We start from the raw sequence: 13560 nt of genomic DNA, 5'->3' as shown, positions 1-13560 counted from the left end.
CAAGGTATGCAATATTTCCAGTCCTCCACCTCCTCTATCCAATCCCCTAGGACAGGGGTACAGCAAGGGCAGGCTTTAATTTAATGTATACATCCTTGTTCCAACACATCTGTCTCAAATTAATGAGTTGTCCAGAATCTCAAAGGTTGTTTGATTTTATTCAGGAGTGTTGAAGCAGGAATATATGGAAAACCTATTGGACTGCAGCCTTCTTAAGACCAAATTCAGTAGCCCTGCCCTAGAATTACTGTTGTATTCATTCCAATACCTCCTAAAATCCATTTTCCTTTTCTTTTGCTCAGTTACAGTTACATCCACAACTAGATGGAAGAGAGGCAAAGTGGATGAGCTCTTGTTTCATAACATATTAGGTTACCATAGCCTTGTTTGAATTGCAAATTAATGTTGCAGGGGAGTAAATAAAGTCAAATTGTTTGAAGTATTGGACCAGTTCTGTGAGACGATCAGCCAGAAAGACTGGGGGCCGGTGGAGAGAAGGCTAAGATGTCTTAAAGCGAGAAAAAATAATTATTCAAAAACAGGTTAACCCTTGCAAGTTTAATAAAAATATATTCTATGTTTTATTAAAAACCTGTGTATTTCATTTAAATTTGACATGGATAAATGTGCCATTTTCAAGTTTAGATAAATTAGACTTAATAAATTAAATGAAAATTTTTGATCACCTTCTTTATTCACTGTGTTAAAATTCTTTATTTAACCTGAAGAAGCTTTTTTTTTGTAACAAACTAATTACTGCAGTAGGAAGAATTATTCTGCATTAATCTTGCTAATTCTTGTGTGCTGTGTGTTTTGAAAGAATCAAGTTCACCTTCAATCAAAAATTAATTCTAAATTGAGTTATTTCAGACACAACACCTGATTAGTTCATGTTTCATGGCTGCAGGCTAAGATATAATCACTGTTGTCGGAAAGACTTACTTGTCTTTGCTTGCCCAGCTGGCCCATTATTCCACTTTCGCCCACCGGGGATAAAAGGTAAATTGGCAGGTTTAGGATGATGTCATGATGTTGTTTCTCTTTCATGGCATACACAAAAACAATTTTAAACGTTCCCCAAGTGTATGTTGTGCTTCAGCACACATTGTTATGAAAGGATGACTTAAAACATTTGTAGTTCAAAACAAGTTCAAAAACAAGAGACACTGAAAAGGTGTTGATTAAAAGAAAATAACAATAAAAGTCAACTTCTTATCACTTTTTTGTTATGGGGACTAAAAATCTGTTGAAAGTGATGCAGTTCAAATTTATTACTGTTATAATTATATCAGTTTTAGATTCAGTTTCAGTTTCAATGCAAACAGATCTTAACTGAAGGAAGTGTTTATGTAAGAATTAAACAGCGAAGAGTCATGCGTTACGTGGTTATAATGTACAACGCGCGGTCTAGAACGCTGCGATGTGCCAAACAACTATATACAAACATAATGCACACCAGCTGACATTAGCATGGCCATTGACCATGCTATAAGTAAGGATGGTGTTCTAGAGCAGTGTTTCTTAATCCTGGTCCTCGGGGCGCACTGGCATGCACATTTTATATGAAACTACTTTAACACACCTGAATTCAATGGGTCATTATTGTCAAACACATTCAATCGCATCTGCAGCATTCTTCTCTTTACAAAGAACTCTACTAACTTCAGCATTATTCCCAGCATAGAACTTTTGATGAGTTTTTTTTTTCTTCAGTATCTATTAGTCTCTGATGCTGCTGCCCCAAACATGGCTGCAATGCAGACTGCTCTTTTCATAATAGACTTGCAGAAGATATGCTACATGTGGATGCAGGCATTGAATGATCTTAAGTTCCTTGAGTACAGTCTGCTCTCTCCCTTCTCATAAAGGGCTAGTGTTTTGCATTTCCAATTAAGTCTGTTGTGGTGGGTTCTCTCCCAGTACTCCAGCTTCCTCCCATTGTCCAAACACGTGCATGTTAATTTAACTGATCATTTTAAATTCTCCCAAGGAATGAATATGAGTGTAGATGGTTATTTGTTCCTCTGTGTTGGTCCTGCGGCATCCTGTCCAGAGTGTGCACTGCCTCTCACCCAGTAATTGCTGGGATAGGTGCCAGCTTTCCAGTGACCCTGAATCAGTATTGTAAAAAGCAGAGAAAGAGGCGCTGAGTGGGTGTGGGCATTCTCATTGGCCCCCGGCTTGGTGCCTGTGCGTTGGGGTTTACCCCGGTGGATGAGAGGGTAGCTTCCCTCTGCCTTCGGTTGGGGGAACGAGTCCTGACTGTTGTCTGTGTCTATGCACTGAACAGCAGTTCAGAGTACCCAGGAGTGTTGGAGGGTGTTCCCTCTGTTCTCCCTTGTTCTGCTGGTGGACTTCAATGCTCACGTGGGCAATGACAGTGAGACCTGGAGGGGAGTGAATGGGAGGCTCAAGCAGAGCTTCAACCATGTCCCGAGTGTGGCGGGGGACATTGAATCTGAATGGGCTATGTTCCGTGCCACTAATGTTGAGGCGGCCAGCCTGAGCTGAGGCTGTAAGGTCGTTGCTGCCTGTTGCGGGGGTAATCCCAGAACTCGTTGGTGGACACCTGCAGTGAGGGATGTCGTCAAGCTGAAGAGGGAGTCCTATCGGGCCTTCTTGGCCTGTGGGACTGCAGCTGTCACCAAGGCAAAAACTTGGAGGAGTTCTGCGAGGCCATGGAGAACAACTTCCGGATGGCTTTGAGGCGATTCTGGTCCACCATCCGGCGACTCAGGAGGGGGAAACAGTTCTCCGTCAATGCAGTGTAGAGTGGAGATGGGGAGCTTCTGACTTCAACTCGGGACATTGTGGGTCCGTGGAGGGAATACTTCGAAGACCTCCTCAATCCTACCAACACGACTTCCGAAGAGGAGGCAGAGCTGGGGGACTCAGGGGTGGTTTGGTGGCCTCAGGATTGGGTCCCTGCTTTTTGCGGATGACGTGGTCCTGTTGGCGTCATCTAGCCATGATCTCCAGCTCTCGCTTGAGCAATTCGTTGCCGAGTGTAAAGCAGCTGGGATGAGAATCAGCACTTCCAAATCTGAGACCATGGTCCTCAGCCGGAATAGGGTGGATTATCTTCTCCGGGTTGTGAGTGAGGTTCTGCCTCAAGTGGAGGAGTTTAAATATCTGAGGGTCTTGTTCACGAGTGAGAGAAGGATGGAGCGTGAAATCGACAGGCGGATTGGTGCGGCGTCTGCAGAAATGTGGACTCTGTGCTGATCTGTCGTGGTGAAGAAGGAGCTGAGCCAAAAGGCAAGGCTCTCAATTTACCAGTCAATTTATCCTCTTACCCTCACCTACGGTCATGAACCATGGGTCGTGACCGAAAGAAATAGATTTCGCATACAGGTGGCTGAAATGAGCTCCCTCCGGAGGTTGGCCGGGCTCTCCCCTAGAGATAGGGTGAGAAGCTCGGTCATCCGAGAGCGGCTCAGAGTAGAGCTGCTGCTCCTCTGCATTGATAGGACGGGTTGAGGTGTTCTGGGCACATCCATGTGGGAGGAAACGCCAGGGAACACCCAGGACACGCTGGAGGGATTATATCTCCCGGCTGGCCTGGAAACCCTGTGGGATCCCCCGCAGAATTGGCAATTGTGGCTGGGGAGAGGGAAGTCTAGGCTTCCATGTTTAGGCTGCTGCCCCTGCGACCCAACCTCGGATAGGTGGAGGGGGATAGCTGGATGGATGGATGGATAGCTGGATGGGTGGCATGTGAATTAAATTTCAGTCTGTTGTTATCTTGTTTTTGGATTTGCTTACAATATTTAGCTTCTCATTTTCTTGAACTTCACTTACAAACATTGAGCTAACATTTCTTTATCTTCTTCAGACACACCACTTTCATTATTTCTCTTGGTAGCTTTGGTCCAAGATTGATTAAAAAAAAAAAAAAAAAAAAACTTAATAAAGCTATTTGTTATAAAAACATTTTTTTCCTTTTGCCACAATCAGTAAAATAATGAGAAAATCTGTCTTCAGATCCATAAAAGATAAAAAAAGAAAAAAAAAATTTCCAATCTTTTTTATCTTGTTTCTTTTTTTATTATCTCTCTCTCTCTCTCTCTCTCTCTCTCTCTCTCTCTCTCTATATATATATATATATATATATATATATATATATATATATATATTTTTTTTTTTTTTTTTTTTTTTTTTTTAAAATTCGGCATTGTTTATCATACAATAACTCAAATACCAACATCTGCTTCTTTCATTATAGTTTTCCAAATACATGTGAGTAGCTCATTTTTAAATGTATTTATTGTCTCTTCTGTCCTAATCCAGTTGTACTTTTTCTGTTATTCCTCTTGTCCTTGCTATAGTCATTATAAATAGCAAAAAACTAGCAAATGATTACTGATATTATTAATCACTTACCCACTCGTGGTTTAATTTGTTATACATTTTAAACTGGAATACGTGTCTTCTAAATAAATAAAGACCCAGCACTACTGGGGGTCACTTAGGGGGTGAGGGACATCAGGCAATTGTTCAATAATAACACAAAGAAAGGAAAATGCATCAGCTGTCAGATGGCAAGAATCAGTCATATTCAGCAGCCAGAATGATTCCAGTAATGTTAAGAGATATGGCAAGACAGCAACTGCTGCATCAACACATGGATTAAACTATATCCGACTCATCCTTACTGTAGTGGGTCGAGTAGTGCAGTAAGTTAGTTATGTTTTACCATTATTTTTTGTGTAAAATCAAATAAAAACAAAATACAATGATTTGCACATAATTTTTAACCTATAATTAAAGGAAGACAAGACAAGATATTTAATATTCAAACTCATTAACTTTATTTTTTGTTTACAAATATTCATTTATTTTAATTTTGATGCCTGCAGCACACTCCAACATTTCAACACAATACCTTCAAGAAAAAGGAAATATTGTTTGTCAGTGATAAGGATCTTAGCCTACCTCCCCTTCCTCCGGTGTGTCACACGCAGGAGCATATTAAGTGGATAAGAACACCTGTATGGCCTGAGGCAGTGCAACATGCTACATGTAATAATCCTTTTGTTTCATAATTTCTGGTGCTCTGTTTTCTTGCCTGTAGGATTTGTCTGATAATGATAAGTAAAATACCCAAATGGCTTGTTCATTACACCACAGGAGAATAGTTTATGCAAGTTTTATGTAGAAAGAGAACTAAAAAAAACTAATTGAATTAAGAAATAAGCTTTATAAAATGGATTTTATTTGTGTGTGCACTTGTATTAGGTATGTGAGGACACAAATATGTTCTTGCTTCCTTTTTGGAGACCCATCATAAGATAAATTTTAAGAATTTGGCTTCTTTTAAAAGGAAAGAAATACTTGTTTAAAATGAAAGAAATAGTATTTTTGTTAAAGGTAAAAAGATCAATAGGAAATATGTCAGAGTAATGTCCTCTGAAATAATGGAAACAAAGATGTGTGGGTTTACCACAGAGAAAAAAATGCATGCAATCTAGCTTAGCAGCCCCAGGTGTTACTTGTCTACTGTGTGCCTCATCATATCAATGAAGGATGAGTAAATCCTACTCAGGCATAACACTGCGATATGATACAACTCATGTCTTTCTCCGTTATGATCAAGTGCCCATTCTAGCTTCTTGTTATTGTTATTACATGCTGTGAAACCGGGAGGGGGGTTGTTCTTTTCCATCGATCAGAAGCCCAGGGGGAACTATGTCAATCTGACACCTTTCGTCTGAGACTGGGACTGTTATGTTTTTACAGTTATATAAGCTACAGTATAGCATCTCTGACTTGACACCAGAAGTGCGTTTAACGTTTCTCAGTTATTGAGTGTTGAGTTGGTGTCTGAGCTGGGTATGTACTGGTTTTTATGTTCTATCTTTTTCTTTCTTTTAAATAATTTGGTTAATATTTCATTTAAACAATTTCATATCTATATTTGCGAAAATTTTATATGTGTGTGGATTCTCCAAGGGATTATCTTTTGATGTAAACATGTGTATGATGTGCTATAGGATGAATGTTTTTTGGATGAGATCCGTTGATCTTTGTCCGTCTTGGAGAGGGCGCAAGCTTGTGCTTTTGGGTCTCCTATGGAATGTTTTTTTCTCTTATGAATCCAATCAAGACCAGACATCAAGACAATGTCAAATAATTCCCAGTACTATGTCCCTGCCTGTGCTGGAGAAAACAGGGGACATAATGTTGGGGGGGCTCTTCTCCCTTCATGACACAGTGGTGGAGCACAGTCTATCTTTCACATCCTCACCTCCTCCCACAGAGTGCACCAGGTAAGCTGATTTCTCTTTGTCTTTGATAGATGTACCAGCAAAACAAATAAAGATTAGCAATACCTGCTCAGCATTATAAAAAAAATAACATTGTCTCAAATTTCATCTCATCTTAATCTAGATTTAATTTCCGCACTTTCCGTTGGATGCAAACAATGATTTTTGCTATTGAGGAAGTCAATAGAGACGGCAAACTCCTTCCAAACATCACACTTGGTTATAAGATTTATGACTCATGCAGCACCCCGTATCAGGCTTTGAAGGCTGCCATGGAGTTAACGGGAAGTGAAAAGGGTTTAGCGGTTGAAGGAGTGACCTTGAATAAAGGCACCTGTCATGGAACTGTACCAGTGGTTATAGGAGATGGTGGCTCTTCTCAGTCTCTCGTTGTGGCTCATTTCCTAGGAGTGTTCCACGTGCCACAGGTAAATCATTGCTGTGATAAAATGCTGTGCTCTTTTAGCAAAGACAAAAATATAATTTTGGATATTGTAACTTAAGACCATATATCATTTTTACAGGTTAGCTATTTCTCCAGCTGCGCCTGTCTCAGTGACAAAAAGAAATTTCCTGCCTTTTTGAGGACCATGTCCAGTGACTTGTTCCAGGTTAGAGGCAGCTGAAGCCACGTTTTATTAAATGTTATTATTTGTTTCTCTTTCACATCTTTTTAATCTTCCTCTGTCCAGGTAAATGCACTAGTGCAGCTTGTCAAACATTTTGGCTGGACTTGGGTGGGTGTGATCGCAGGTGACGATGCCTATGGTCGTGGGGGTGCAAACATCTTTGCAGATGAGGTTGGTCACACACCAGTTGAAAGACAATTTAATCACAATGCTGGTCACATTTTTTATTTAAAGTGGCAGTTATGTAACATATAAAGCTGTTGTGGATTCTTGTTATGCTTTGTTTTAGGTCACAAAGTTAGGTGCTTGTGTTGCCCTTCATGAGATAATTCCAAAGAACAGAGCCCAGGCTGGGATTTCAGCTATCATTTCCAACATCCAGTCATCTGGGGCTAAGGTGATTTTAGTGTTTGCTGTGGAACAAGATGCAGCAGCGTTGTTTGATGAAGCACTTAGGTATGATACCTTCTTTTGGATAATGGATTTGGATGGGATTTTGTTTTTTAAGTTTAGGTGCCTCTTGTGTTTTTCAATAGAAAATGATGTCATCTGTAAATACATTTCTTAAATTTAGAGGTGGACTCTCTGGGATACAGTGGTTGGCTAGTGAAGCTTGGAGCACAGCTGCTGTCCTCTCCACCCCCAGAAAGTACCACCACATCCTTCAAGGTACGATGGGATTTGCCATTCAGCGAGCACAGATCCCTGGACTGCGAGATTTTCTACTTCGTTTGAACCCCAGAAGCCCAGATGCCCATGAAAACCCCTTCCTGGTACCATTTTGGGAGGAAGTGTTTCAGTGCAGTCTGCATGTGCAGGCTAATGGTCATCAACATGAAACTAAGGGCAGACCTTTTTGCTCTGGAACAGAAGAACTCCGAAACATTACAAATATATATTCAGATGTGTCACAGCTAAGGATTTCCTACAATGTCTATAAAGCTGTGTATGCTGTTGCTCATGCACTGAAAGCCATGAGGAGCTGTGCAAAAGGCGAAGGACCATTTCCTCGGCATACCTGTCCAGATGCAGGCAATATTCAACCATGGCAGGTACCATTTTATCTGTTTACTTTATTTATAATCATGACTTACTTTACCATGACTTGATCACAAGTATTCTGCCTTTTAGCTACTTCACTACATAAAACAAGTGCAATACTTAACCTTATCTGCTGATGAAACCAAGTTTGATGAGAATGGTGACCCTGCAGCCATATATGACTTGGTTAACTGGCAGATGACACCAAGTGGAGAAATAGAATTTGTCACTATTGGCAAATTTGATGAGACAGCCACAACTGTAAATCAAAACCTTCAGATCCAGGAACAGAAGATTCTGTGGAATGGAAACCAAACCAAAGTAAAGACTTTAACACTTAAACAATATTTTGTGGTTCTCAGTATATCTTGATTGACTGATAATAGTATCACATAACACGACCAGTTTAGTTGGGGTTTGCTCTTTTGCTAAGGTTCCCTTGTCAGTATGCAGCACCATTTGTCCCCCAGGCACCCGCAAGGCAATCAGACCGAACTTCCCTATATGCTGCCATGATTGTGTGGCTTGTACAGCTGGGGAGATTAGCAATCAGACTGGTGAGAAAAGGCCATTTGGCCACATTATGTTTAAAACCAATCTGCTGTCTGAAAGTACAGTGAGTACAGCTAAACCTTTTTCTTCTTCCTTTTTTTTAGATGCCATAGAATGTGTGCAGTGTCTACCAGAATATTGGTCCAATGCTGAGAGGATTACCTGTATCCCCAAACAGATAGAGTTCCTCTCTTTTAGTGACGCAATGGGCATTGCTCTAATGGCTATTTCTATCATTGGCTCTCTCAGCACATTTTTTGTGGTCTTTGTATTCTTCTGTCACAGAAACACTCCCATTGTCAAAGCAAACAACTCTGAGCTTAGCTTCCTGTTGCTCTTCTCTTTGACATTGTGCTTCTTGTGTTCATTGACCTTTATTGGCCAGCCTTCCAAGTGGTCCTGCATGCTGCGTCACACAGCATTTGGAATCAGTTCCGTCCTCTCTATCTCTTGTATCTTGGGAAAAACAATGGTTGTTCTAATAGCCTTCAAGGCTACACTTCCAGGCAATAAAATTACAAAGTGGTCTGAACCTGCACAACAAAGAAAAATCATAGCTTTTTGTACTCTGGCACAGGTAAAAACTTCTTGTGTTTTGTGAGCATTAAATAACTAATGGTTTTATTGATATATTTGAGTAAGACATGTTTCTTTATATGCAGGTAATCATCTGCACAGTCTGGCTGGTTGTTGCACCCCCAACTCCACAGCAGCTGATGCCACGTGAAAGTGCTATTATCATTTTGTTGTGTGATGAAGGTTCAAAAATGGCTTTTGCTTTGGTCCTGGGCTACATTGGCTTTCTGGCATGCCTCTGTCTCATTTTGGCGTTCCTGGGGAGGAAACTTCCGGACAACTTCAATGAAGCTAGACTCATCACTTTTAGCATGGTAATTTTCTGTGCTGTATGGGTAGCATTTATTCCTGCATACATTAGCTCTCCAGGAAAATATGCAACAGTCACAGAAGTGTTTGCTATGCTGGCCTCCAGCTATGGACTTCTGGGCTGCATCTTTGCCCCAAAGTGTTACATAATCCTAGTCAAGCCAGAAAAGAACACAAGAAAACACCTGATGTCCAAACCTTCTGGGAAATTTTAGAACATTACATTTCTTGCTTGCACATTTTATTAACATACTTTTACTTTATATCAAAGTGTGGATGTTTGTGTCAAACTAGTGGTGGTACTACAGTTTTACCAGCAGATAGCAGTAATGTTCTATGCATATCATCTTTGAATATATAACTATAAGTAAAGAAACACACAATAATGATGTCTCACACCAAAATCCTTACCAGGACGTTTCCTTGTGTATTTCATAAACACACATGCACCACTACAAGTCAATCATACAGTCAGAGATATACAGAAAACTTCCATGTACGTTCATGACAATTGGTCTACATCCTCAGTGTAAATTTGAATGAAATCTCAGACTCATGTCTGACTGGGATTCAGCAGCAGTGTCCATGCTTATTTGACTTAAGACAGAGTGATGAGACCCAGAGCCTCTGAGGTATGCCGTGTAGACATCCTAGCCGTCATTGGTTAATTGAATCCTCATACACCAGAGGCCTTTATACATAAACATCACGCCTGCCTGTTCCATACAATAACAAACTAAAATGTCGGACATTTTCCTGACTCTCTCAGCTGCTCTTTGGATAAAATATATTACCCAGCACTGATTGATCTGCTTTTCCTCCCTGGGCAAATGAACACACTGGAAAATGAAGAGACTATAGGTCTCTGACGTCCAAAAGAGACAGACCGGTGGAAAGTGTTTCAAATGGACTAAAGTGTTTTACTGATTATCAGTCTGACTATAATTTACTTTAATTTCCAGTGTGGACTCTATGCATACTGTGCATTTGATGCCTCTTCGTCCTTTACAAATTACCACTAACATAAGGCAGCAAATTGATTCCTCTTTGTGCAATGCCTTTCTGATTATTTCATCACATGGCTATATTTGCTTGATTTAATCAAGGAAACTAGAATGGATAATCTCCATTTTATGGTTAAATAATTAATAGGGTTTGAATGATAAAAACTGTGTGACATTTCTTCAGTGACATAAATAGACCATGAAATAACAGACAGACTTAAAAGGAAATGCGTCATGTGAAAACCAAATATTTGGCTGAGTGTCTGCAGAGAAAATTAAATTTTAAAAAACGCAAACAAAAGCAGTGCTTCGTCTTATGTAGTCTATCTTCATTTTAGAGTCCAGATGTTTACTAGGTAAGTCAAGTTTGTTTGGAGTGATTCAAAGTGCTTTACAGCCACATTAAAACATTAGAAAATAAGATGCATAATATAAAATTTAAAAAAAGAAAAGAAAGAAAAACAAGATTACATAAAAGCTATTAAAAACAGGATCAAATTTTTAAAACATTTAACCTAAAAGAAAAAGCAGATTTAGAATTTTGAATAGTAACTACTAAATGCAATGCAGCTGAGAACAGCAGGGTCTTTCACCAGTGTTTTCAGCAGATCTGAGGCTTTCTGGGTGTTTGTTTGAGACATGTGGAGCATAGAAGCTGAATGAAGATTATCCATGTCTTCTTCTGACTTCAGTAACTGATAAAAGACTGGATCCAGATGACCTGGGGGGTCTGGTAGGTTCATAGTGGGTCAAGAGGCCTCTGATGTATTTTGGTCTCAAACCACTCAGAGTTTTTAGACCAGCAACAGAATTTTAAAGTCTATCTCCTGGCAGACAGGCAGAAAGTTTGAAGACCACAGAGCTGGACTGATTAGGTCAATTTTCTTGGTCTTGGTGAGGACTCAAGCGACATTTCTTGGTTCTGAATGAGCTGCATATGTCTAAGTGGTTTTCTTGGTAGACCTGTAAAGACAGCTTGATTAAAAATAATCAAGCTGACTAAAGATGAGAGCATGGACTATTTTTTTTTTTTTCAGGTCCTGCTATGACATCGGAACTTTCACCCCCAATATAGCGGGCTGAACTTGTGATACCCTAATATGTCTTTGAAAATTTAGGTCTAAATCCATTACTACACCCAGATTTCTGGCCTGGTTAATGGTTCAGACAGAATGAAGCTTTGTGGTGAGTTTTGATCAATTTGTTTTGTTTTTGTTTAACTAAAAAAGTTTCGGCACATTCAGTCATTAATCTCTTTGATGCATTTGCCAAGGACTGGTACAAGGCCTGATGGCATTGTAACATAAATCTGCAAGTTGTCTGCATAGTTATGGTAACTAATGTTATTGTTCTTTTTGACCAGTGCTATAAGGAGCATGTACATCCTTATGTACATGTACATAAGGAGCATGAACTACACGTTGTGCAAAAAATTAAAAAAAATTAAAAAATAATAATAATAATAAACATAAAGTCATATTTAAGCACTAATTTTATTAAGTCAGGCCAGCAAATAATTCAAATAAATGAATAAAAATGAAAGGTAATATACCAGTTACTCAAAAATGTCACATGGAGAGTCTTTCTATCTTTTTACCAAGTAAGCAGCTAAATTAAAACTGACATTACAAGCGACTCTACAAATAACAAATCTAACATGTATAATGCAGCATAATAATGCAGTGCTGTATTAGTTACTGTATTAGTTACTATGGCAAACGTAATGGCATTAGAGTAACTTTATAGTACAATAATTGTAACATGCTGACGTACTTGTCAGCACTTGCAATTGATCTGTTAAAGCACTACAACATACTTCTTCTGTTAAGGTGGATATAATGTCAGGTGTATTTGTGTGTTATGTTGACTTGAGAGAGGGAGAGATGCAGACCAGAAACATCTAAAGAAACTGAGCAAACAGCTTTAACAGGCTGTGGCAGAATGTAATATGTTAGAAGATGCCTTACAACAAAGTCAAGCAAAATTTATTGTGTGGTACTGCAAAAAGGAAATGAATCCCCGATGTCCCCTGTGCACTCCATACTTCTGCCCCCATCACCTTTTTTCCCAACTTATTTATTTCAAATTTAGGTTTATAGTTATTTATACATGGTTACATTTTATTGATTGGAACAAATTCATAAGGTATAACAATCAAACTGTTATCCACTTCTTGTACTTGTGGAAGCGTTTTGTCTTTACAGACAGTTTCCTAGAAATATAATATATCCTGTTGCATCAGTTGGTTAAACCGGTGTGACTGAAAAGTGTGTAGCAGCAGGTGCAGATTTTCATCATAACTTCATTTTTCTTCTCCAGCATTGTAAATGCACCTCTGTCATGGCTGACATGGATGAATACAGATTGGGGGAAAAAAAATAATATGATGAAGTAAAGTGAATGATATTAGTTCAAAATTCTCTATTCATGATGATGTTTTGTTTAACCCTAATCCTGGCTCCCTCTTAAGGCCAGACCTTTTCACGTTGCTTCTTCTTTCAGCTATTATGTTAAAAGAATGGGAGCTGGAAAGGAGATGGGCGCCATAGAAACCGCTGCAGGAACTAATGACTCTATCATAATAATACCATTCACCAGAGAACATGTGGTCGCCTTCCTTATATAGATCAGAAAATAATTAGAAGGTTTAAAAAAAAAATCCCCTTGATTTTTTTTGTTTTGTTTTGTTTTGTTTTGTTTTGTTTGTCATATAAATCAGCATGTTGATCGGATTAGGTGCAAAATTCATCATGGTATTGTAAATGGGTGGGCGGATAAGAAATGTGATGACAGAAATAAAGTTTCCAGTACTGAATAAAATGTGCAAAGGGCAAATATTTCTCATTCTGTGCAACACACACATGGGTTGTTATCAGTGTTGGCCTCACCACCTAATGAAACTAGCCTTCATTCTATACATATTAATTTTTACAAAATACACACAGACAGTATTAATAACTTACATATAAATAAAACAAGGCAGTTGTTTGTCATAAAAGTGTCAAATGCAATTAATGCAAGTATGCACATAGTTTGTTTATTAAAGTATTGTATGCACTTTTTTATGACTGAATGTTCTCACTGTCCAGTTTTTAGGAATTTTAATTGCTTTCTAGGTTCAAAAGAACTTTAAGTCTGATGATAGAACAGAAAGCTTTGACTTAAAGCCAAAAACAAACTCCA

The 13560-nt window shown here is 39.0% G+C and overlaps 1 protein-coding gene across 1 annotated transcript; it reads left to right on the top strand.

The window, feature by feature from the left end:
* Window positions 1-6126: 6126 nt before the first annotated feature.
* On the top strand, window positions 6127-9588 carry LOC306760893 (extracellular calcium-sensing receptor-like; the record flags this gene model as incomplete). Its single annotated transcript, XM_079246933.1, has 10 exons — window positions 6127-6269; window positions 6391-6694; window positions 6791-6877; window positions 6959-7066; window positions 7185-7351; window positions 7470-7947; window positions 8027-8257; window positions 8370-8493; window positions 8593-9065; window positions 9151-9588. The coding sequence occupies exons 1-10, from the start codon at window positions 6145-6147 to the stop codon at window positions 9586-9588; spliced, it is 2535 nt and encodes an 844-aa protein (XP_079103059.1). The 5' UTR covers window positions 6127-6144.
* Window positions 9589-13560: the final 3972 nt, after the last annotated feature.

The sequence above is a fragment of the Telmatherina bonti genome (assembly GCF_933228915.1).
Source record: "Telmatherina bonti genome assembly, chromosome: 9".
NCBI lineage: Eukaryota > Metazoa > Chordata > Actinopteri > Atheriniformes > Telmatherinidae > Telmatherina > Telmatherina bonti.
The sequence above is the reverse complement of the archived record's forward strand: the minus strand, read 5'-3'. Positions and strand labels throughout refer to the sequence as shown.